Source organism: Trematomus bernacchii, unplaced genomic scaffold, assembly GCF_902827165.1.
Source record: "Trematomus bernacchii unplaced genomic scaffold, fTreBer1.1, whole genome shotgun sequence".
NCBI classification, from domain to species: domain Eukaryota; kingdom Metazoa; phylum Chordata; class Actinopteri; order Perciformes; family Nototheniidae; genus Trematomus; species Trematomus bernacchii.
Genome location: NW_022987513.1, coordinates 2,199,482 through 2,223,489, shown reverse-complemented (window position 1 = coordinate 2,223,489; position 24,008 = coordinate 2,199,482). Strand labels below are relative to the sequence as shown.

At 40.3% G+C, this 24,008-nt stretch overlaps 1 protein-coding gene across 2 annotated transcripts; it reads right to left on the bottom strand.

Annotated features, from left to right (window-relative positions):
* Positions 1-727: 727 nt before the first annotated feature.
* Positions 728-24,008, bottom strand: tbc1d8b (TBC1 domain family member 8B). Of its 2 annotated transcripts, XM_034113040.1 has the most exons (21): positions 23,758-24,008; positions 19,150-19,260; positions 18,808-18,926; positions 18,315-18,540; positions 17,788-18,028; positions 16,230-16,437; positions 15,965-16,132; positions 15,040-15,201; positions 14,665-14,815; positions 13,709-13,923; positions 12,710-12,827; positions 12,343-12,628; positions 12,119-12,248; positions 11,345-11,443; positions 11,191-11,259; positions 10,842-11,082; positions 10,692-10,757; positions 4,252-4,344; positions 4,040-4,087; positions 3,849-3,946; positions 728-3,739 (listed from the first exon to the last, which is right to left on the bottom strand). In XM_034113040.1, exons 1-21 carry the CDS (start codon positions 23,882-23,884, stop codon positions 3,305-3,307), a joined length of 3,411 nt encoding a protein of 1,136 aa, XP_033968931.1. In that variant the 5' UTR covers positions 23,885-24,008; the 3' UTR covers positions 728-3,304. The 2 variants fall into 2 exon arrangements, with proteins under 2 accessions (XP_033968931.1, XP_033968939.1); XM_034113048.1 differs by lacking the exon at positions 4,252-4,344.

Sequence of the window (24,008 nt, the reverse complement as noted above, 5' to 3'; positions counted from 1 at the left end):
GAACAGGTGTTTTTGTTAAGTAGAATATTAAAGACATTTGTTGTAAATCAGATGTAAGGAAGCTCCACAGCAGTCCACTGAACCAGACCCTATACATTTATATAGTTTAATAAATATGAAAAAACATATAAACTCATCCTGTGTTCTTTGACATACATTACCCTTGGGGTGTTGGGTTCACATGAAGCTTCTGAAAAATGAATCCGTTAAAGGTTTATTTGATGTTAAAGCTGAACTCCTTTCAAAAAATGTTCTTACCAGGAACCTGTTTCAAGAGGGAGGTATAGACAAGTAAATGTATTTGTAACAAGCAAATATAATTCCTCCTCCATCACCATAATCACCTCTGAAATTGAGTAGAGTACAAAGTAGCATTAGGTACAATACTTGAGTAATATGTACTTAGTTACTTTACGCCACTCCCTATTGTGAACCTAAAATGTTGAGCACATGTAGGAATATTAGCATAGTTGCTGATTGTCAAATAACTGTTTCAATGGCAATGATTATCCATCCATGACTATATTTATTAAACAATAAAATCCAATATAACTATACCTATAAGATAGTCTGTTTAAAGCACTAATATACACACGACTTAAACAGGAAGATATTACCAGACATAATTAAACACATACCTATTAACATGCCATAAGCCACATGTAAAGACATGTTGCTGTGTGTTCATCAAAGGTAACACTCATAATGACCAAAAACAACCTCATTATTCATATTATAATCAATCTTTATTCTGATATACCTTTGAATGGACATAATAAAAATAAATCATAATTTAGCGGGTAAACAGAAATATTGTTGTCATATTTTGCAAGACAAGCTTTCAAAAGTTTGAAAGTTACAGATTTGAAAAGCTGTAGACCACACTTGCACAAATAAGGACTTGATTAATCATAGAGCTGGAGCGTCCTCCATGCCTACTGAGTACACTCTGATGCTTAATGGCAAATCTGACAGCATGCCAGGAGGATGAAATCTTCCATGACTTTCTCTGCTCCTTCAAAGTCATCTCCCTTCATTTTCCCCCTACCAAGCGGAAAGAACAAACTATTTTGGATTTTAAAAAAAAGAAAAAACCGTAGTTCCATATTTTAAAATAAAGTTAGGACCAACAAATTGACTCTTACGTTTTTGTAGGATTTCTAATCATTAAAATATATGATCCATTTAACAGAAATAGATAAAGCAATACACTTCAATGCAAAGCTCAGAAGCCTACCAGAAAGACTAAGGCGCAGTCTTTGATGAGAGGTTGTTATTTGCATCTTATAATCATTTCAGATATGTTACAAATGCAGCATGAAACTGCTGGGAAACAGTCAATAGAGCTTTGGATTTAAGTAGTGGCAACATTTAAGATGAATAGGGTGTATTTTGATATTCTTTTTATCCTTTAGTCATGTAAACAACTCACTTCAAATATCTATATCAATAACCAAATAATTACACCATGATATACATTTCAGATTGGTCCGAAGTGAGAAAATAACCACAACACGTTTCAAACTAATTGCAAAAATTATACAACTATGGGACGCAGAGAATTGCACTTGAACTTAAAGAGCTTCTGAAACACTTTTTCCCTAGACAAGCAGAAATAAAGCTCTATGAATTTGTCAATTTGGCCCCTGGAGAGGACAAGCAGCTGCAGCTGAAGCGGTCATGACCTTTTACAATTCAGAGCCTTTGGCTGAGACACAGGCATATCTTCAATGTGTGAATCTCAATCGACTGTGCAAATGATTCACAGAGACAGAAGCCCAAACAAAAAAGCAGAGAATGCACAGAAAAAAAGGAAACAACTGAAATACTGTCAGTCAGCTCTGGCTGTAGTGAGCAGAAAGAGCTGCTGTCTATGAACATTAGCATAATGTGGCCAATCCTGTAAATATGCTACACATGCGTTATATTTTACAGACATTTGTAAGCTATGTTTAACTCGTATACTTTATTTATCCCAGGTCGAAAAAATATCCCTTTTGTCCTTTTTATTTTACACAAATTACACCCTGAGATTTGATCAAAGAAAATGTGCACAAACGTCCACTAGCAATAATCACACGACTATTGAAACGGATCCTGAAGTACAAAACGCTGCACTTATACGAGAGCGAAACATCCTACATATGGACGGACATAAGCAAACAGTATATCAACCCATCGCACACTGAAGAGCACGCACAGCACATTTTTTAGAAGAGGATGCAGAATATTTCCCTGCAGCAGCACTTCTAATTTACTTTCCCTTTGCAGACCACAGTCCTGCTCATATTGTACTGTGCTGCTGTCGGAGGAATGAGAGAGGTGAGTGTGGCAGTACAGCATATTCTCTTTTGTATTATTGCAAATATATAATACCAATATTTAAAATGTCATTCTCTTCATTAAATGCATCTGACCTCCTCAATTCAGATTATCTCTGAAATCAAATGATATCTTCAATGGACATCACTGTCCTCTCTCGCTGTTAGACCGGTTCCACTTCAACTTGAAAGCTATTGTTTCTCACAATAAGTTGGCATTTACAGAAAAACACTAAAGTAGCCTAAGAACACTGAATCCACAGGACACTGTTACAGTTTGTTTCACTAATGCATTAAATAGTTATCTTAATAAAGAAAAATATATTATCCAGAGTGAGACTCGGTCAGTCCTTTGTTATAGAGTTAAAGGTCAGCACAACATCAGAGAGAACTCTTCTGGTCATTTTGCTAAATATGTCCCTTACACAATAAAAAACTATAAAGTATGTGATCCATGGCATATAGGGTTGGAAAATATGTCAGACTAAACTTCCATGAAATCCGAAGAAACTGAGGCTACATAAGGGAACGGATTTCATCACGGAGGTTAGAAAGGCATAATCAGATTGGAGGAACCTCAGTCTACAAGACTAGTCTGCAGCAAGGCCTGACATGGAACTTCTCTGAGTGGTGGTCAGTGGACTGCACTGAGAGTGGGGGTCAGTGGACTGCACTGAGAGTGGGGGTCAGTGGACTGCACTGAGAGTGGGGGTCAGTGGACTGCACTGAGTGGGGGTCAGTGGACTGCACTGAGTGGGTTACAGTGGACTGTAACACCAGTGGTTTACGCAGATTGCAGATTAGCCATATTCAAGCCACACACACGTTGAACAGCAGATTTTAAAATCTGTGGTCTTCTCTTCATTTATAAAACCACTTTAAGAGTAATTGCTGTTTGCATCGCCCTATCCAAAGTGGAGAAACAAGATTCATGGTGACGCCTGGTTTAGAATCAATAGTATCAAATCATTTTATGTTTCCTTTCACTTATTCCACTTTAGCTTCAGCTGGGCAACCCTAGCGTGTCCCAGTTTAGTTTGCAGGTCGACAGGCCTTTCGAAGAAGTTCACTATGGTGGGCTCGTTGAGCAGAGAAGCCAGGACCTGCTCGAAGGAAAAGGACCAATCGGTCTCCGCCTCCTGACTGTTGGTGGAGCTGCAGGTGTCCGACCTCTCCAAAGTGCTGGAAGCTTCTTCTGTTGGAGGCTCCGCAGCAGCAGCAGCAGCAGCAGCAGCAGCAGCAGCAGCAGCAGGCTGGGTGGACGCGGGGGGGCTGCTGGGCTCCTGCAGCCTTCGGCCCACCTCCTCCATCCTCAGCAGGAGGCTGGTCACATGGGCCACGGCTCTGTACAGAGGCTCCTCCTCCGGATCGCCATGGAAGATGTTGTACAGGGTCTTGGAGAAGTGGATGAACTGAGACTGAGATATAAAAAAAACATCATCAGATGATTTGCCGTATCACAAGTCAGGACTTTTTTTTATTGAGAAAATGTTGCACTTCAATACAACACAACATGTTTTGGAGTACCTGATTAATCCGGGGTAGGTCTTTGATGGTTTCCTCCTTCTTAAGAATTTCATTTTGCCATTGCTTCAAGTATGCCTGCAGGTCCACTTTTCCTCTACCTGTTGTCACACACAAACTCTACACTATCAGACAAAACTAAGACCGTTATTTTTATAGCCATGGAGTATTTGTGATCATTTAAGGTACAATACCTCGTTCGGGAGTTTTCCTTATCACACCATCTTCAGGTAGATCAAATGCTGAAAAAGAGAAGCAGCATGGGAACACAATGTATAAAGAAATGCTTAAAGAACCTTTAGAAGCATTCAAGGAAATGGGGCATGCATCAAGACACAATTGTGAAAATCAGGAGGAAATGGGGAAATTTGAGTTTGAAAGGAGAAGAAAGAGTAAAGAGGCTAACCAGCGAGTCTACTCAAGTGAGAAGAGTCTTCAGTCACTGGAATTAAGTGCTGGATGCTTTGATCCTTTAAGTGCAAAGGACTACCTGTGAAAGCTAGAGAGAAGACACCGACAGTGAGTGTTTGTCGAGGAAAGATGAAGAGACACTAAGATGACAGAGGATCCACGTGAGCAAAGTAGATTACATTAGATTGTATTGAAACAAGATGTTGATGTTGAAAGAGTTACCCAATCATTTAGTTACAGTGTAAAGCAATCCCACCTGAGACTCTTGAAAACGATGATATGTTTGTGAAGCTTACAAAGTCAACTCTAAATTGAAATGTGTTTAAAAAACACAAAATGCAATTTTCTGACACGAGGGGTCTCTCTTTCAAAACATTATACGATTTTGAATCATTATACTGAAAGTACGGTTCATTAAATGCAATACTGTAAGCAATAAGAAATCAAAACTGAGAAACAGAAATGAAACCTTTTTAATGCAATTAGAATAGAGGGATATGATTTGCATTAAAGGGCCTATGAGGCTCATGTTCAGGTTCATATCAGTATGTAGTGTCTCTCCTGGGACATGTCTCCAGGCTTTCATGTTCAAAAAGCTCTTATTGTTCTCATACTGCCTGTGCTGCAGTACCTCTTTTCACCCTCTGTCTGAAACCAGAGCCCAGTCTGCTCTGATTGGTTAGCTGTGTGTTTGCTGTTGTGATTGGGCAACCGTTTGGAGATGTACCGCCTCTTAGCCTAACACGTACAATGGTTTGGGATTTCAGCCTTTGCTGACCATTAACATGCACAAAAACACACTACAGAGAAAGAGGAAACCCCATAAAGAATAATGGGGCCCCTTTAATCACGATCCCTGTAACATCTAAGACATCGCACCACGTTTTGTGCAATCGAGCAAAGGAATTAACATTGGCCTATATTAGTAAAAAATAACTTGCAGGCTTAATTAGGTAAAACAAATAAAGTAAACTAAGAAGTATTTTTGATTACCTATATACTATCACACAGCATAATATTGCTAAGTGTATTTAACACCTGTATTATAAACTGGCAGCTCATTTCGAGAAACTAAATAAAGTTTTGAATATTTCTTGGAAAATAAAATAATGCATTTACTTAATGGTTACTGCCTGAAGTATTTTAATTTCTCAGTTTCTACTATCATTTGAGAGGTTCTATACTCCTATGCTCCAACCCCCACGGAGACTGTGTGTGTGTTCATGCATGCTTGTTAATTTTCATTGCTTGATTACACAATTATCCTCACAGGCCAGCAGTGTCATTATATTTGCCCGATAGCTTTGTGCTGCACAGCCTGAAGATTGTCATGTTGGTTACTTGTCGTGTGTGTGTTTGTAATCTCACACACACACACACACACACACACACACACACACACACACACACACACACACACACACACACACACACACACACACACACACACACACACACACACACACACACACACACACACACACACACACACACACACACACACACACACACACACACACACACACACACACACACACACACACACACACACACACACACACACACACACACACACACACACACACACACACACACACACACACACACACACACACCACACACACACACACACACACACACACACACACACACACACACACACACACACACACACACACACACACACACACACACACACACACACACACACACACACACACACACACACACAGTGTTGCTGCTATTAAGAACCCAAACAGAATGAACCTTATTAGCTGTGGAGATTTTTCCTCACTTGTAAGACCTGGGCTTTATATTGTATATATATTTAAGCAATAGCTCACGACAGGCCGTGGTATATGCTCATTATATCACAGCTAAGGGGCGTGGTTCGGCCCGACGCGAAGCGGAGGGTCGACAACCCCCTTAGCTTGTATAAAACGGTTACCAAGTGTGGCAATATGAAAGAAAAATACACACTCTAATTTAAATAGTTTTTATTAGTAAATAATGATGTTCAAAATAAAATAGTCCCTCTGTTGCCTTCTGCACGAAACATAGTGCGAGGTGGTTGCTATGCAACAACACTAACAACAACTAGCGAACATATTAGACAGAGAGCGTTGATCCATTATTTGGCTATTTATTTACATTAATGTGTATGTTGCCGTTTATTGTGCACCCACTGAAAAACTGTCCAGCATCAGTAGCATGGCTTACGTGGTTACTTGTATAGGCTGAGGTTGTTCTAGGCTGTTGCTTTGCGTGGCGAGAATATTGCTCCACTTTCTCCGGTCCCCGAGATTCGGCTTCCAGTAGCTCTGGAGAGAGCTTTCGCACCTGTGGCCACTAACGGTCATAATTTCTCTGCTTTGTTTCAAGACCCGCATCAGAAAGCTTTTGAATGGTGATACTTTTCCAGTTGGTCTACCTGCTCTTCACGTAGCTCTACATGTCGTCGTTTAGGTGCTTTTTGTTCTGGAGATAGGCACTCCTCAATCCACTCCTCCATAGTAAACCCCCCCCCCCCCCCCCCGGAGGACGAAGTTAATCTTAAATGTTTTTGCGGACCTTTTTGATTACAGATTTGAAAACATGGTTGCTTGCTTTAAAAGTAGCACAATTCATTATGTCAAACCTTGGAAAGTATCTAAATATCCCTGCCCTAATGCCAAAGGAACTGCACACTGAATATGTTTTTGCCATTTGATGTCTATGTCTGGACCGTTGCGTAAAAAGGAGGGTTTCTGCCCCGTTACTTCTCCGCTGCTTTCTTGTTCCAGTTTGAAAAGCAAACTGCTTGCAGTTTGCTTTTCAGCCCAACTGTATACTGTTTATCTCAGACGCGGAGGGATACTGACTTGTTGTGAAAAGTAACTTACAATTCTACCCGTGGTATACGCTCAGTATACCACGGCTAAGAACCAATCAGATTGCTTGATTTTACTTGTCCGTTTTATAAATATATTTATAAAACGGACAAGTAAAATCAAGCAATCTGATTGGTTAGACGGGTAGAATTGTAAGTTACTTTTCACAACAACTCAGTATCCCTCCGCGTCTGAGATAAACAGTATACAGTTGGGCTGACTGGAACAAGAAAGCAGCGGAGAAGTAACGGGGCAGAAACCCTCCTTTTTACGCAGCGGTCCAGACATAGACATCAAACGGCAAAAACATATTCAGTGTGCAGTTCCTTTGGCATTAGGGCAGGGATATTTAGATACTTTCCAAGGTTTGACATAATGAATTGTGCTACTTTTAAAGCAAGCAACAATGTTTTCAAATCTGTAATCAAAAAGGTCCGCAAAAACATTTAAGATTAACTTCGACCTCCGGGGGGGGGGGGGGGGGGGTGTCTTACTATGGAGGAGTGGATTGAGGAGTGCCTATCTCCAGAACAAAAAGCACCTAAACGACGACATGTAGAGCTACGTGAAGAGCAGGTCGACCAACTGGAAAAGTATCACCATTCAAAAGCTTTCTGATGCGGGTCTTGAAACAAAGCAGAGAAATTATGACCGTTAGTGGCCACAGGTGCGAAAGCTCTCTCCAGAGCTACTGGAAGCCGAATCTCGGGGACCGGAGAAAGTGGAGCAATATTCTCGCCACACCAAGCAACAGCCTAGAACAACCTCAGCCTATACAAGTAACCACGTAAGCCATGCTACTGATGCTGGACAGTTTTTCAGTGGGTGCACAATAAACGGCAACATACACATTAATGTAAATAAATAGCCAAATAATGGATCAACGCTCTCTGTCTAATATGTTCGCTAGCTGTTGTTAGTGTTGTTGCATAGCAACCACCTCGCACTATGTTTTGTGCAGAAGGTAACGGACGGACTATTTTATTTTGAACATCATTATTTAATAATAACAACTATTTAAATTAGAGTGTGTATTTTTCATTCATATTGCCACACTTGGTAACCGTTTTATAAAAGCAATAGCTCACTTCAGGCCGTGATATATGCTCATTATATCACAGCTAAGGGGGTTGTCGACCCTCCGCTTCGCGTCGGGCCGAACCACGCCCCTTAGCTGTGATATAATGAGCATATACCACGGCCTGTCGTGAGCTATTGCTTAAATATACATGAAACCTACAAAATGTCTGTTATGTAATAGTCGTTTTTGCCATATTTGATCATATCCTTGCTTCACCGATGTACGACAGCTATATGTTAAAGGTACAGCCAGACATTTTGAGACAGATGATGTCTCTGCTCTCTGACTGGCGCTGATAAGTGAATACAGCTGCTGGATTTAGTGTTTGGCTTACAAAACCTGCCGCCTTTCAGCTCTAAATAGCCCATGATTTCATTTCCTTGATCAATGGAGCGTTTGGCCCAGTTTCAGGGCTCAGGACTGTCCCACTGAGGAATGTGTGAGTGTTTTAGGTCGCTGTGTTTTCTACCTTTGAGCTCGCTCTGTACAATTACAGTCCACAACAATGCTTGAGGTAAAATCCCACAATGCATAGCTTTGGGACATCAACAATGGTGATGACAGCCAATTCTTTCATTGTAAAACAAGAATAACTTAAAAGTAGTCGGTGTTGTACATTTTACATCCGTCTGTGCAAAACATCATCCCTTTTGGACAGAGATCTATTTGACTTTTGTTTAAATAATCATAACTAGCATTTGAATTATTAAGTGGTGGCCATCAACGTGTTTGTCAATTTGGACGTTTGTACAAAAAACATAACTAAACAAAGCATTGAGCATGTGGCAGCCACGTGGCATCCAATGTGTTCATTTTACTTCTACATAAGAAGCAAACAACAACAAACGGTCCATAGCATTGATCTCCATATTGAAATACTAGCCCGCACTGTGCATATAAATATCACTGTCACAAAGTGCCGTCCAAATTTCACACATCGTTTGGAGCCCTCACACCCTCCTCAGACAGTGATGTCACAGATGACGTTGGTAGTGTCTGAGGGTTCAGTGCTGAGGATCTGTCCTTGGTGCTGAAGCAGTGTGCCCTCTCTCTCTCTCTCTCTCTCTGTGAGACATAGACAACATGCTTTGCTGCTTATCGTTCAGCGGCCTGGCTGGCACATCACAGACAGTGAGTCAGTGCTCCTCTGCTGCTCAGCTGTCAGTTGTAATCTGAGCAGTTCCTCCTCATCAACAGACTCTCTGTGGAGAAACGAGCCCTTTGCAAAATGCCCTCACAGCGCTTTACACATGTCGTTGCCATGGCAAAGCCCTTTCACCCAACATGGACTATTCTTACTGCTGCCTTCAGGCACGTGCTGCTGCAACATCATGCAGAAAAGAGCCACACATTCAAGGACAGTTTCCACCCCCAGGCAATATACTCACTCAACAAATACTGAGTCATGGACGACTGCTACATTCTAAAGCTCTGCAGATCAAAGCCTCATGTTGATCTGACCTTGTGTTTTACTTTAGGCTGCTTCTGACGCCTGCTCATGAGTTATTGCTGTCATGTAAGACAGAATCTATAGAATGATAACGATCCAGTCCTGTGACGTTTGATGCAATTGAACTTTGAACCTGCTGGAGTGTATCATCTCTGTAGACTAGATATGTCATAAGAGAAATGGGTCAGAGGGTGAAGCTGAAGCTGTGCAAACAAATATATTTGTAGTTTACAAGACGCAGACAAAACCCTGAGACACCACCATGGGTCAGAGTTGTCAACATGTCACATGATAAATGTTTATCTTTTAAAATATTTGCCGCTGTTGGTAGCGATGACTGACTCAAATAGCTGCAATATGCCCAATCTTTTCAATTTATGTCTGTGTTCATGTACTATACAAATAATTTAATTATTGTTTACATTTGGACCAACTTGTTGCTGCATTAAAAAGGTTTACACTTAAATTGTAATTCTGATTTTCTATTCGATTTTTTACCAAGTTGCTGGTGTTCAATTTATTTTTTCAATTCATTAAATGCATATCTATGCCTTTAATTATTGAAAAGTATTGAAAGTCGACGGGTGGGGTGGAGGACTAGTGGAGCACACGCGTGGAACACGCACCGGAAGTTGTGGCACAATTCCGTTGTACACACGGACGTTAACAGCAGCCCCGTCTGTGCGCACGGCGACCGGCTCTGTCGTCCAGTGATCGAAGCGCCTTCTGGAAATGCTTCACAAGTCCGCCGGTACGCAAATGCGCTTAGTGAGACAAGTGACGGTACGCATTTCAGATGTTTGCCGTGCAGGCGTACCTGCGTACCAGTTATGTTCACCCCTGGTTATGTTGCTGTATTTGTATGCATTGTATTCTCTGTGTGTTATATGCGTTATGTTTTTATGTGAAAGCACTTTATAACTCAGTTTGAAAGGTGCCAAAGAAATAAATGATGCTGACAGGTATCTGCAATGACAAAGTCAGATGGTTGCATCCCTCGCTGTGAGCTTTTAGATTGTTTGTTCATGACTCACCTGGTGGCAGGTGCAGCTTGAAGAGGAATTTCAGCTTATTTGTGAACGATGCACCGTATAAAGTATCTGCGGGAGAAGCAATCAGACATTTTAGTGGTGGGGATACTGAGGTTAACATTAGTGGAGAACGCAGGGAGTAAGTGAACTCACCAAGGGCGTAGCAGAACTCTTTAAAGTTCACCAGGCCGTCCTGGTTCTCGTCTATCAGGCGGAACACCCAGAGGGAGAGGGTGCTCTTGGGGCTGCAGAAGGCCCAGGGCTCCAGCAGCGAGAAGAGCACGCTGAACTGCTGGAAGCCCAGCTGGTACTGATCCAGATAGGCCAGGCTGGGGTCATGATGCAGCAGAGCGGGACTCTGTATTCTCCAGTAGCAACACAGGAAATGTTGCCTCTAAAAGCAGAAAACAAAGAAACCGTGTCCATTGCTATTTTTCTTATTATGAATGTTGACATTTTGGTATCATGACAATGAAGATACTGTATCGTGACTTTGACTCACTTTGAACAGGTTGTAAATCTCATCAAGTTGTGAGGCTCCGAATCGGACTTCTTGTGTTACTACCCGAATCTGAAAATAGATTTTTTATTTTTTTTTTTATTTCAAAGTGACAATGAAAGCGGAGTAACTTATTGTAACCTCGAGGATAGCTTACCACATTCTGTTTGGTTGTGTCCTCCAGTGTCTGGATCACATGCAGTTTGTTTCTTTTCCGCGAAGTCTCCACTTCCTCTGAACGGATATGTCCATATTTCTGCAACAAAGAACAATAAGTGTAAAACAACCACAACGTTGACATCAGTGAATAAAAAAGTAAATAAATAGATTAGTCGGTTAAAAGAAAAAGGATCCTAGCCTATTTTGACAACAATTGATTAATTATTATATCAATTTGTCAATGGCAACAATGCTCTTTTCAGCCCCTGAAATATGGAGATTTGTTTAATATCGTATAAGGGAGAATATTTCTGCGATTTGGACGATAAACAGCGAACTGAGAACCACAAACTTGGTCTTTGAGAAAGTGGTATGGACATTTTTCTCCAACTCCAGCTTTTTAAAAACCAACATGGCTCAAATATTGTTTCAAAACAAAACTCTGACATAAAATGAATTGTGATATTTGTTCATACAGAGATAGATAGTTGTAGAACTTGTATCCGTCTATGGTTTTAAATGAATGCCACTTATTGCAGTAAATGCAGAAAAATGCAAATAAATATCCAGGTGCTAACATCTGTAATTAAAGGAATGTATACAAAGTAGACACATCTTCTGAATAATCTAAAAGTCAGACTATTACAGAGAAATGTGTAGCTCTGTGTAGTACATCTCATCTTTTGGGGGGGATTCTCCTCCTTACTTGCCTATCTGGTATATTCAAGTATTAATCAGAAATAAAAACAGTCATTGTTTGCAGTGCTAATACCTCATAAGCCTCTCGTATCAGTTCACTGATATCCACACTGACGTGGGAGGCTTTATCGTTGCTTCCCACTGAAGCTTGCTGTACAGTCGGAGGCAGCGGGCTGTCTTTGTTTGTCACGCTGTCGAAGAATCTGTAATAAAACCATCAAAGAAAGAGAGACAATCATTTACACAGCAGCAATGTTTGAAATACATCAGTCCTGCTTGGTTTGCCTTCACACAGACTTGTTGAGGATGGTGACGGCCTCGGCGTCGTCATGGCAGCTGATCAGAGCCTCCATGTTGTAGTCCAGCACAGCCAGGCCCAGCTGCAGAATGGCTTTGATGCCGTCGTAGAAAAAGCAGTCCACCACGTTCACTGCGCTCTCGATGGGCAGGACACTGATGAAGAGAGTGAGGAACCAGGACAAGGACACAGACGAGAAGAAGCATAGGTCTGTCATGTGCTCCACCAGCTGGGGGAGGTTTTCTCTAATCAGGTCCTCAAACACCGCCTGGTCAACCAGAGCACCTGGAGAAAGATTAGACAACATTAAGTGATCATTCAAATCTGGAATCATTCTAACAGTACGAGGAATGCTTCCCCTCTCACCAATAATTCGCCGATTAAAGTAATCCGGCAACATCCTCTCACAGACGGCCACTAGGAGCCAGAAAGCCTCCTCTTCTTTCGCATAGAGCAGGAGAACTGAGGTGAGAATGTTCATGGCCTGCACAAGGAAAAATAGCACACTTCACTTGTATCATAAGGTTAACTGGAGGAGGAAGGCCAATATAAATGGTGTGTGTGATTCAAAAAGGGTTTTCAGAGCGTCGCTGCCTTTTTTAAGTGTTGATGTTGATGGTTTTATATCCCGCGTGGCCTTTTCTGAGGTCCATAACCTTATTTTTGAGGTACTTGGCCTTTTTTAAAATCACCTCTGCTTTTCAGAGTTACTGGAATCATCAATGTCAGGGAAATACAAATGAAAAGTAAAAGGACACACAGGGGTTCAAAACGGCAAGGAATATTATTGAAAACAGCAGGAAAAAACGTATAATGTAATGTTTCATAAATGAATAGCACAGACAGAGAGATGAAGAAAGATCATGTGAGCTAATGGACTGTTAGTTAGTTTTTTTCCAAACACATTTTGTTTTCGCATATATTTTACCAATTCATTTTGTATATCATTTCAATTATTTAATTTATGCACTTTTTCTATCTATATTGTATTTGTGCCTATCAAATAAACACTAATTGAAAGGAATAATATTCATTATAATTCAAATAATATCTCAGTTATTGTTACTTAAATGTGTATAATTACCCATTGCCTAACGGGGAATCTGTTAAGTATGTGTATGAATATGCATCAAAGGGGGAAAGAAATCTACAAATAATAAAAGTAATAGATCTTTTTTGGAGATAAAAACAATGTTATTATACTAAAGAACAATTAACAGCAAAATGATGAACAATGTGTGTCAGTTATTGTAGTATAGAGTCATTTATTCCACAGTTGAGGTAGCTTGTGGGTGCTATGATGCCACCAGCAGAAGGGTATACATGTGTGTGTATTTGTTTATTATTATATAACGTATAAAGTACCTGACAGTAGCCAATCTTGGGGTTCCTGTAAGCATAGGCAGTGAGGACTCTGCGTAGAGCAGAGATTCCTGTGTCGCTCTGGAAGGCGGGGTGCTCTGGCAGAGAGCGGTGCAGGTCTCTCTCGATCTCGTCTGTAGCCAGAGTGCTGGTGCCCAGGGACTGCTCCACCAGATCAGTGTAATACCCGGGGTGAGTGGCCATGTCGTTCACAGCTCCTACAGAGGCAGAGCCGCAGTCAGTACAATAACACATGCTGCACAGATCCCACACCCACTTCATTAGTTATGTTGCGTGAGCTTCATGCAAGGCTTCCAAACAAATCACTGACACTGCTTGTCGCGGAGGCTCAGATCCAGAACCGACTCCTACACCCTCTCTTTCCACTCCCACGACATTTTGCGTTCGCGTGGAGGATCGGCCACATCAAGTGCAGTTACAAGCAAAGTAGTGGGCACTGGAGATGGGTTATTAAAACCTCTGGCAGCAAGTCTGCACTGATCCTGACTTAACCAGGGCCGTACCGTATAGAACCATATGCCACTGTATGCAGTGCTGTTTGTGTCCTTTATGGACCGATCAAATTGTATTTTTATTTTACTAACTTAGGATCACATATATACTTGTGTCTATTCTAGAAAACAATGTGTTCATTTGATTGAAACGTTTTGTATATTTACAGAGACCAAAAAAAACAAGCAGCTTAAAAACATTTAAAAAGGCAACTTAGGATTCTTGAGGTTTAATTATAATTATGTATTCTACACAATGGTTACAAGAAGTTACAAAATGTCCTGATTAATTTACACCATCCACCTTAAAGCAGGGAGCCTCATTCAGCTGTGAGTGTGACTACAGTCCAAGTTCCCTCCATCAGGGAGTGAGAGGGTGAAGGGTCCGTCTTTGAATCGGGCCTTGTTTACATACCATGGCGTGAGTAATGTGTGCTGGACAATAACCTGAAAAAAGCATCCACAGCTCTCCTCTCAAGGCCTCAGGAACACCTCGGACGATCAGATCTCGTGTCTTCCTGGTGAAGAACATACTCGTGCCGCGTCCGTATTCAGAGAAGTGGATGTTCCAAGACTGTTCCTTCATCTTTTCTTTAAGCTGTTAAACACACAGGACAACACACACCACAGTGTTACTGCATCGGCTCTGAACACTGTTCACACTGCTTGTATTCCAAACAGATGCAACATTTTTATTTATGTCCACCCCTGAATTGATTACACACCCACCCAGAGCATAACAAGGCTCTGGTGCATCAAAATGACATTAAGGTAAGCCAGTCAGAATTTTGTGGTTTTCAAAAAATTGCTGCTGAAACGTACCATTTTGGGGTCGAGGTTTTCAACATCCTGGGGGTGGAAAACCATCATGAGCGCCTCAGTGCTTACAGCCTTGCTGCTGTCTTTCTGTCCCACCATCAGTGTGACATCCTCCGGGTTGTCATCGAAGTGATTGATGAGCGACTGGCACTCGCCTCGTATGACCTTGGTCATAAATACATATACATATTCAGTAGCACTATCTATGCAGCCCATGTCTAAAATTCATTATGCTTTATAGCAATATTCATAACCCGTTAAAATAATTTTAAACTGTGTCAAAATACAGTCAACAAATATATATTTCATACATCATTTTAATATTACACATGCTAATTAGTATAATTGTAATACATTATGATCTTTTAAAATGCATTATATCAATGCATTTTGTAATGTTTTATTCTAAGTTGTCATTGTTTGCTTTAAAAAATAAAAATGATATCTATACAAGAACAATAAATAGTTGTAAAAATATGTTTTATTTTCCTTATTACACACAATGAACAAAGAGTAACTTGATATAAAGTTATAAATTCATAAAAACTGAGATCATAATGAATTATAAAAGATTATAATGTGTAACAGTTATGGGAATTGTAATACATATAACATTTGATCTTTAAAAAAAGTAATTGAGCTACATTAAGTGTTATTATGTTACCTTATAAATGATACAAAAATTCTTATATTGTAGTAAAGCCTTATGAAAATATATGAATGCTAATAACTATAATTTATGTGTTTGCTATGAGCAGATTATATTTGCATGATAAGTACAGTATGTCTTTCTTTCAAAACAGACAAGATAGTAAGTTTTACCAAATGTTCAATGTCACAAGTCGTTTTAAACTATATAACCAAAATAATACTCTACTCTATTACTTTACAAGAGCAAAGTGGCCAGAAAAACACACAAACACGTTACCTCTGATGATGCAGAGTGCTGGGGGCTGGCACTGATCCCACACTTGCTTCGGAGCGAGTTTGCCAGGCGCTGGTAGTCCCGCACCTCAGAAAATCGCAGTGCCCTCTTTCCACGCATACACACCGTTAAAGCCCTGCTGCTGGGGTCTGACTTCTCAACATTAATGACCTGAGAGAAGGCAGTGTTAGCAGAGCACACAGCCATTTTCATCACAAGTGTTAATCAGTATGCAGGGTGCTATATTGGCAGCGTTATAATACCTTACCTCTCTCATTGGAATGATGGTGTGGCATTGGCTCCCGTCTTGGCTGGCAAAACACAGATAGTTCTCAGACAGACAGATCTTGCCAAGTGTGTTAAAATGGCTGAAGGGCACCCAGAGGAAGCTCTCGTGCACCTCTAACAGGTTTTCCTCTTTGGGAAGCCTGAAGAATGTCCGGAACTGCTCACTCTTTGCATGAGCTTCTAGGCCTCTGTGGGGGGAAAGTAAAGCAGAATATAATGTCACGAGCAGAAAATCACCTTTAAGTTTTCAGGAACATCCTTTTAGCAGCTTTAGACACCGGAGTATTTGGGATATTTCAGTGCCTAAGAGTGCTTTGAGATATTACAGATATATATATTACGGAAACAGATCCTTAACTTGAGTAAAAGTAGAAATATTGCAGTCTTAAAATACAAAAATTAACCAAAGTATAATATCCAAATGTACTTTAACTATGAGAGTAAAATAACTCAGTATGCCGAATTACTACTTTTAAGTGTTATATTATTATAAAATATTATATTCATCTCCTCTAATGAATACATGTCATATGTTTTAATTTGGAGCAAATGTTAAATACCTTTTATACAACTGGGTAGATTATCATTTACATATCATAAGTTTCTATGTAAAAGGTTAAGAGTAGATAGTAGCACAGATGAGAAATACTCAAGTAGAGTACAATTTTGTCAACATTGTACTTATGTATAGTACTTGAGTATATGTACTTACTGTAGTTACGTATCACCGCTCATTATTACATGCATATCAAAGTTTGGATAGGTAGATTACTTTATTCAAGGTCATTTTCTAAAGGTCACCTATCATGCTACTTTTAGGCAATAGCATAGGTCTCAGATATATACAAATATATAAAAAACATGTCCATGAAGTGTTTTGCTCAAAATACCAAACAGATCACCCATTCTAGCCATGCCTCATATCCCTCTATTTCACTTCCTGTTTCAAAAGTGCTGATTTTGGGTATAAAGCTTTAAAGAAAAAATAAATTATTTTTACTTCCAAAACAGTCGGGCATTGTTTCTGATAGCAACTTTCTGAAAGTTGGGGTCCACATTTCCGATATTACGTCATATCGGACGCAAATCTGGATCAGCTCCGTTGTACCCCCGTTTTTAGAGATTTGGGTACGGAGGAAAAGAGAGAGGGTTTTATTTTCTGACGCTGCGTGAGTTCCCTGACACACCGGGGACACATATTTATGTATGAAAGACATCAAAAAGTGCATTTTGCATGATAGGTCCCCTTTAAATTATCCTGTTTCATAATAACTTTGAATTAAAGCATTAAGGTTCAAATGTATAAATAAAAAGCTTGATTCTAGAATATACAGTTAAAGTGGTAAAGTAAACAACAACAGTAAGTTGACCTGGTTTTGTCATGCATGACCTACCTGCCACTACAGGCAGGTTAACACAAACACAAATGCTTTTTGACTGCAGTCAGACTTTCTGTTTCCTCGGGTTCTTCAGGTTGGCAGCCGGCACTAACAGGATCATGTAAAGCCGTGCAGAGCAGCAGACAAAACTTCATTTACCTCTTGGTAATCGTCAGGGGGTCGGAGAGCGCCGGCTCCCTCTGGAAGTCCTCTTTATCGAAAAGGCGCTTAATGGAGTAGTTGGCCAGCTGTTCCATGATAACAAAGGTTTCATTGAGGTGCAGCAGCATGGAGAAGTAGTGATTGTCCCCATGGGCCTGGACATGGATGCTCTCAGTCAGGATAACATTGGTGGTTTTCTCCAGCCTCCAGATCTCGTCCCAGGAGATGATCAGTTTCACTGCACGGGCATCACAATGAATGAAAGTCAGTGATTCAGGCTCACAGCTGCAAGGACAACACTCTTAAATGAATAAGAAACATATTACTGTGAAATGATGTTGAAAAAAGGACTCATTCCTTCCTATAATTATGGAACCTGTAATTACCTCGAGCAGTTTCTATAAAAAATAATGATCGAAGAATGTTCCTTGCAGACCATAACAGCTAACTGTGGTTGCCAATAGAAACTAGCATCAATCAAAATGAGCAAGACAAATGGCAGCTCATATGGAGAAACGGCTCACCCTCAGATCCCAGCAGGTATGAATAGAAGCAGAGGAAGTTGGTGCTGAGGTAGAGCCAGCCCTGGCACGGCACTTTGCCTCTCCAGTAGCTGCATGAGTAATATGTGACCAGCTTCTCCTGCGGTGGCAGCTCAAACCACTTCTCAAACTTAAAAAGTGCTTCTCGGAACTTCTCTGGATCTTCTTCCAGCACCAGGGAGGCCTTCCCTTCTTCAGCGATAAGACCCTAACAGATTAAACATCAAGGATTACCGCAGGCAGCGACAATATAACAAGGAACTATCTTCTTATAATTGCCTTAATCAACCCATTTATATTCCTAAACATAATTGCGTGTACTAAAAAGTGTTGTTATTTATTTAGTAAGTGGAAAACAACTTTAATAAACAGGTGTAAATCATTTAAAGTGATAGAGTTATGTTATCTTAAACAGTATTTTACAGCACAACAATGACAGTCAGCTCTCCGAGAGATTAACTTCAAACGTTCTTACTCTTATCTTGCCCTGTACAAAGCTGGTGATGTCTTCGCTGGAGTCAAACACAGAGAGCGTCCTCATGATGTTCTGCTGCAGCCATTCCCAATGCTCAGTGATCTCCTCTTTGGTGACACCTGACCAAAAGTCAAGAGTAAACAATATAAAACTGTTATTAAATATCATGCATGGGAGGTTGTTTTGAAGACAAAAGAGTCTTAGGTGACAAATATTTCGTTTTCTATTGTAAAATATGTTAACTTGGATTAGGGAATAGTGGCTTCATTAGGGTTAGATTTCGCAAGAGTGCCAGTGACTGTCTTTATGCAATTAACAAATTGTTTAAAAGAAAATACATACCGCATGCTATTGACCAATACACTTGTGAGTCTGGTGTGTGGTGTAGAATACGGTAGGGGGCAACTTTGGATGTGGAGTCCAACACAGTGTCCAGAGTTCCCACAAGAAGGCCTGTAACGTACAGAAGGACATTCATATGTTCAACGATCATTATCACACATGAGCCTCAGTGATGTGACTGAAGAAACTCTGAAAGACAAGCTGTACAGGATATTTAACAAGAGCACAAATAATAACCTTTCATTTTCTGTCTACCAACCAATCACTGTTCAACAGAAACAATAACATTTGACAGCATCACAAAATAAGAATACATTTAAAAAGGGACAGTTAACCCCTAAATCAAAAATAGATATTTTTTCTCTAACCTGTATTGCTTTTAGGTTGTTTTGCTTTAGCCCCACTCGCGCAATTGAGTTCCATAATATTAAAGAATATCATTACGGCTGACATTTCCAAAACTCACACCAAAACCATATTGATTTTAAAATAGCAGAAAGGGTAAATGTAAACATAGGACATTTTTATTTTGGGATTTGTTTCCCCTTTAAAAGGATGCTGCTGTGGTTTAATGTTAATTACATATCAATAATCTTTTATATGGATCTAGGGCTCTGCCTTTATACTCTTACTGACGGTGTAGAAATTCAACACGTCTCAGGTCCACGTCAGTGCTAAAATGAGCTCAATCTGTTACCTTTATAACTTCTATCTTCCATGCCCTCCATGAATAATTAACAACGTGGCTGTGAAAGCACCCTCATGCCTCAGCATTATAACGGCCTGCCTGCTGAACATGGTCAAAGCTCTCCACAGGCTCTATTAGCGAGCCACCAAGGAGAAAAGGATTCAAAGGATCAAATACAGCTCACAGCATTTATGTTCTTCCCATCGCCATCCCAGTGGAGCTGAACATTGACTTTAACACAAGATACTTCAGATATAAAAGGCATTTGTGATGGAGAGGGCTTTAAGTGCACAATGTCATCAGTACTTAACATACACTATCATTAAGGGGACAATTGTCTTCAGCTAGAACACCATTCATCATCATTAATTATTTATAAATAACCTCTAAGCTGTAACACTGTGGTAAGAGTTTAGAAACTGTTTGTTACAACAATTGGAGGTATCAAACCTCAATATTTTTTGAAGATGCAACGTGTCATCACTTGGGGTCACGAGTGCGAACCTGAGGGTGCACTTGATTTTTCAGGACTTGAAAAGAGACTGATGCTAGTTACTTTAGGACAATTTCAAAAACAACTTACTAGCATGAACCACTGTTCCCTTGGACTGGTACAAAATGTGTTTACCTTGTTGTCCCTCAGCTTATGTGGCTTACAATTAGGGATGCTCCGATCGATCGGCCGCCGATCGATATCGGCCGATATTCACTCTCTGCCGATCGATCGGTGCTCTCTATAAATGCTGATCGGGAGAGCCGGTCGCATTAGCTAAAATACATGACACTTTTCTCTGTGCGCGGCAAAACAAGCTCGCCAAAATGGCTTCACCAGTCTGGCAGTATTTTAAGGTGTCCGAAAAAGACAGTAAAATAGCGGTATGCAACGTGTGTGAAGCAGAAATCCTGCAGCTCCACCCGCTGTGACGGACCGGTGAGCGGAGCTAAACACACACTAAGAGTTAGACCTAACACACTTAGCTATTTGATCTACCTCTGGAACAAGCTAAACTAGTTATAAATATGTTTATTCTTCACTGTCGGGTCACTCATTACTGGATCAGTGAGCATGAGATACTGACAGGCTGTCAGGAGAGAGAGAGGGGTAGAGAGGAAAAGAGAGCGCTTCCGCTCATTTCTCCCGTGTTATTATCCCAAGTGAATGTAAACTTGAATAATGTACTTCATTTGAATGTAATAATTATGTTGGTTGTTGTTTGTGGAAGCGCCAGTGAATGAGCCCCATTAACTGATCCCCATTCCCCACTCGATCGGATCGGCCGATACTGATTCCGGACCCAGAATTGGCGATCGGAGCATCCCTACTTACAATGAATAAATAATACAAATAGAAAACTGAACATAAAATGGTGGTGAAATATTTTGACTGTTACTTCCCAATGACTTGAATTAAAAGTATGGGATCAGTATGTTTAATTATAATAACACCAGACAGTTAGGCATACATGTTGTTTTTTCAGTGTAGCATATACATACATTATTATCTAAAAGTGGTTTAAAGGTCAAAGATGGGTTCGGGTTACAGTAAAACAGGGTTAAATGTGTTAGAAAAGTGTCAAAAGAACTATAATTTCACGGGAAGACTAGGGGTGGAGGAATTAGGGCTGAACGATTAATCGATTTTGAATCGAAATCACGATTTTAAATGATGCAATTATCAAATCACAAAGCCTGCGATTTTTTTAATTTTGTTTTGTTCTTCTTGTGTGTCAGTCATCCACACCAATCAGAAGTGCTGTGCTCCACATGTACCAGTCATTGTTAACCAATCAGAAGTGGCCCATGATAGTAGGTGATAGACAGATTGATCCAATCACCTGCCAAGTATTTTTGAAATACTTTTCCAAATGGCTTCCAATGGAGCTTTCCTAGATGGTTTGGTGAAACAAACCATCTGAGTCAGGTTAGTAATGCTCCATCACATGTTCTACATCTATTACAGGGTGAATCTTAAACTGAAGCTTGACTTTAAAGCAACCCAACGGAAGTTTCATGTAAGTTTAGTTCTTTCACTCGTAGCTCGGGCTGCGGGGGTGCCAGAGACGGGAGCACGTTGAAACGACCTTCCTAGCCGGAGATATGGCCGCATTTTACAATAAACTTCCGTTGGGTCGCTTAAAAACAAATATCGCAAATCGAATCGCAATATCTGTCTGAAAAAGGAGGAATGTGAGAATTTGGTAAGGGATATTGTCAAATATCTGGAACAAACTACCAGAGACCTGCAGGTCCGCTGCAACTTTTACTACTTTTAAATCCAGGCTGAACACTTTGAATTGCCTTGTGTTGAAAAGTGCTAAATAAATAAACGTGCCTTGCCTTGCCTTGCCTATAGCAAGAAAAGCGGAAAGGCTGATATACCAACTGGAGAAGGGAATAAATGATAGTAGATGTCTATGAATCAATTAAAAATTAATCAACAACCACTTATATAATTAACATAGCTATTCGACAAAGAACAATGCAAGACATTAAATTGTTTTGGCTTCTCAATGTCAGGATTTCCTACCGTTTTTTTGGCAAAAAAATCTTTGTTATTTCAGGAACATTATGATTTGGACTGTTGGTCATTATTGTCAAAATAATCAATAATGAAAAGAATAATAGTTGCAGCCTATAAAAACAGCCGCTGGCGTTTCCCTCTCTCTCTCGATGCTAAAATATATTTGGTTACAATTCCTTTTAGCTGTGATATAACCTAAATTAGGAAACAGTGTGACAACTCCACTTAGCATCAATGTCCTCATAGTGCTCCTGACACATTTATTGCCTGGAGAGCAGCAGTCCCTGACATTGACATGACATTATACATTTAAGGGTGTCCCTTATGGGTAGGAACTGGGCAAAGCAAAAAAAAAGGTAACTGCTTAAATATTCATTGAGAAATAGACTGGTAAAAACGATATATATGCTTATGTTCAGACTGCTTCCTGTTAGCTGGTATTGGGACGTGAATTGAAATCTGGCACAAGAACGGATACAAGTTATAAGCCCTATGTACATCCTGTAATCTATCCACTGGTCAGGGGTCAGTACACTCAGCAGGAAATGAACGACGTAGTCAGTGGTGTAAAGTAACTAAGTACATTTACTCAAGTATTGTGCTTAGGTACAATTTTGAGGTACTTCACACGAGTATCTCGATTCCTGCTACGTTGTACTTCTACTCCACTACAATTCAGAGGTAAATATTGTACTTTCACTCCACTACATTTCCTTTATACCTTTAGTCGCGTTGTAGATGTGGATTAAGGATATAAAACATAATCACTTTAAAAACACTTTAAAAACATCCTTTAGTGACATCTGGACTACCAGCAGTAAAGAAAATAATAAAATATATGAATGCATCAACAATTATAATCAAAACATTTCGAAATGGGCCAATCTGCATCATGAGTACTTTAAGTATATTTTGATGCTAATAGTTTTACTTGAGTATCATTTTGAATCCAAAGTTACTTGTAACTGAGTATTCTTACACTATGGTATTTCTACTTTTGCTCAAGTACAAGATCTGAGTACTTCTTCTACCTATGTGTAGTGGACTTGTTATCACGTGACCATAACTCTATGCGAACGTAATAGGCTAATACTGTGTATTGACAAGTACACTGAGAGGTAACTTAACTCTTGCAGGCTGCTGTGTCAACATGAGGAAGCAGCTGTTCAGTAGGTTTAGTGTCATTTGGACAGTTGGCATAAACCTGTTGCTATGAAGAAATGTTCTGTGGACGAGTAGCTTTACAGCAGCCCGCCCAGTACACGCAGACAGGACGCTAGCTATGCCAACGTATGGCAGTTTAACCGGTTAATAACTTGTTGTATTTAACGTGGTTGCCTGTTTATCTTGGCCGCAGTGGCTGTCCTAGCGGAGGTGATAACATAACCGCTAACGTTACCTGTCAGCCCGCCTCCACCTTCTCCGTAGCCCCGTCTCCTTTGCAGTACGAAGTACTCGTTATCCTCCTCGGTGACCCATAATTTGAACGCGTTTTTCAGCAAATTCTCGTCCGGTTTGAGCCACATGTTTGAAATGTCATGGAGTTAGCAATCAAATCCACCTGACATGTCACAGTTAGCTGTAACGTAGCACAACATCAAACCCATGGACGTTTGTTTGTGTCCGAGTGCCTCCCTTCCCACGTCGACA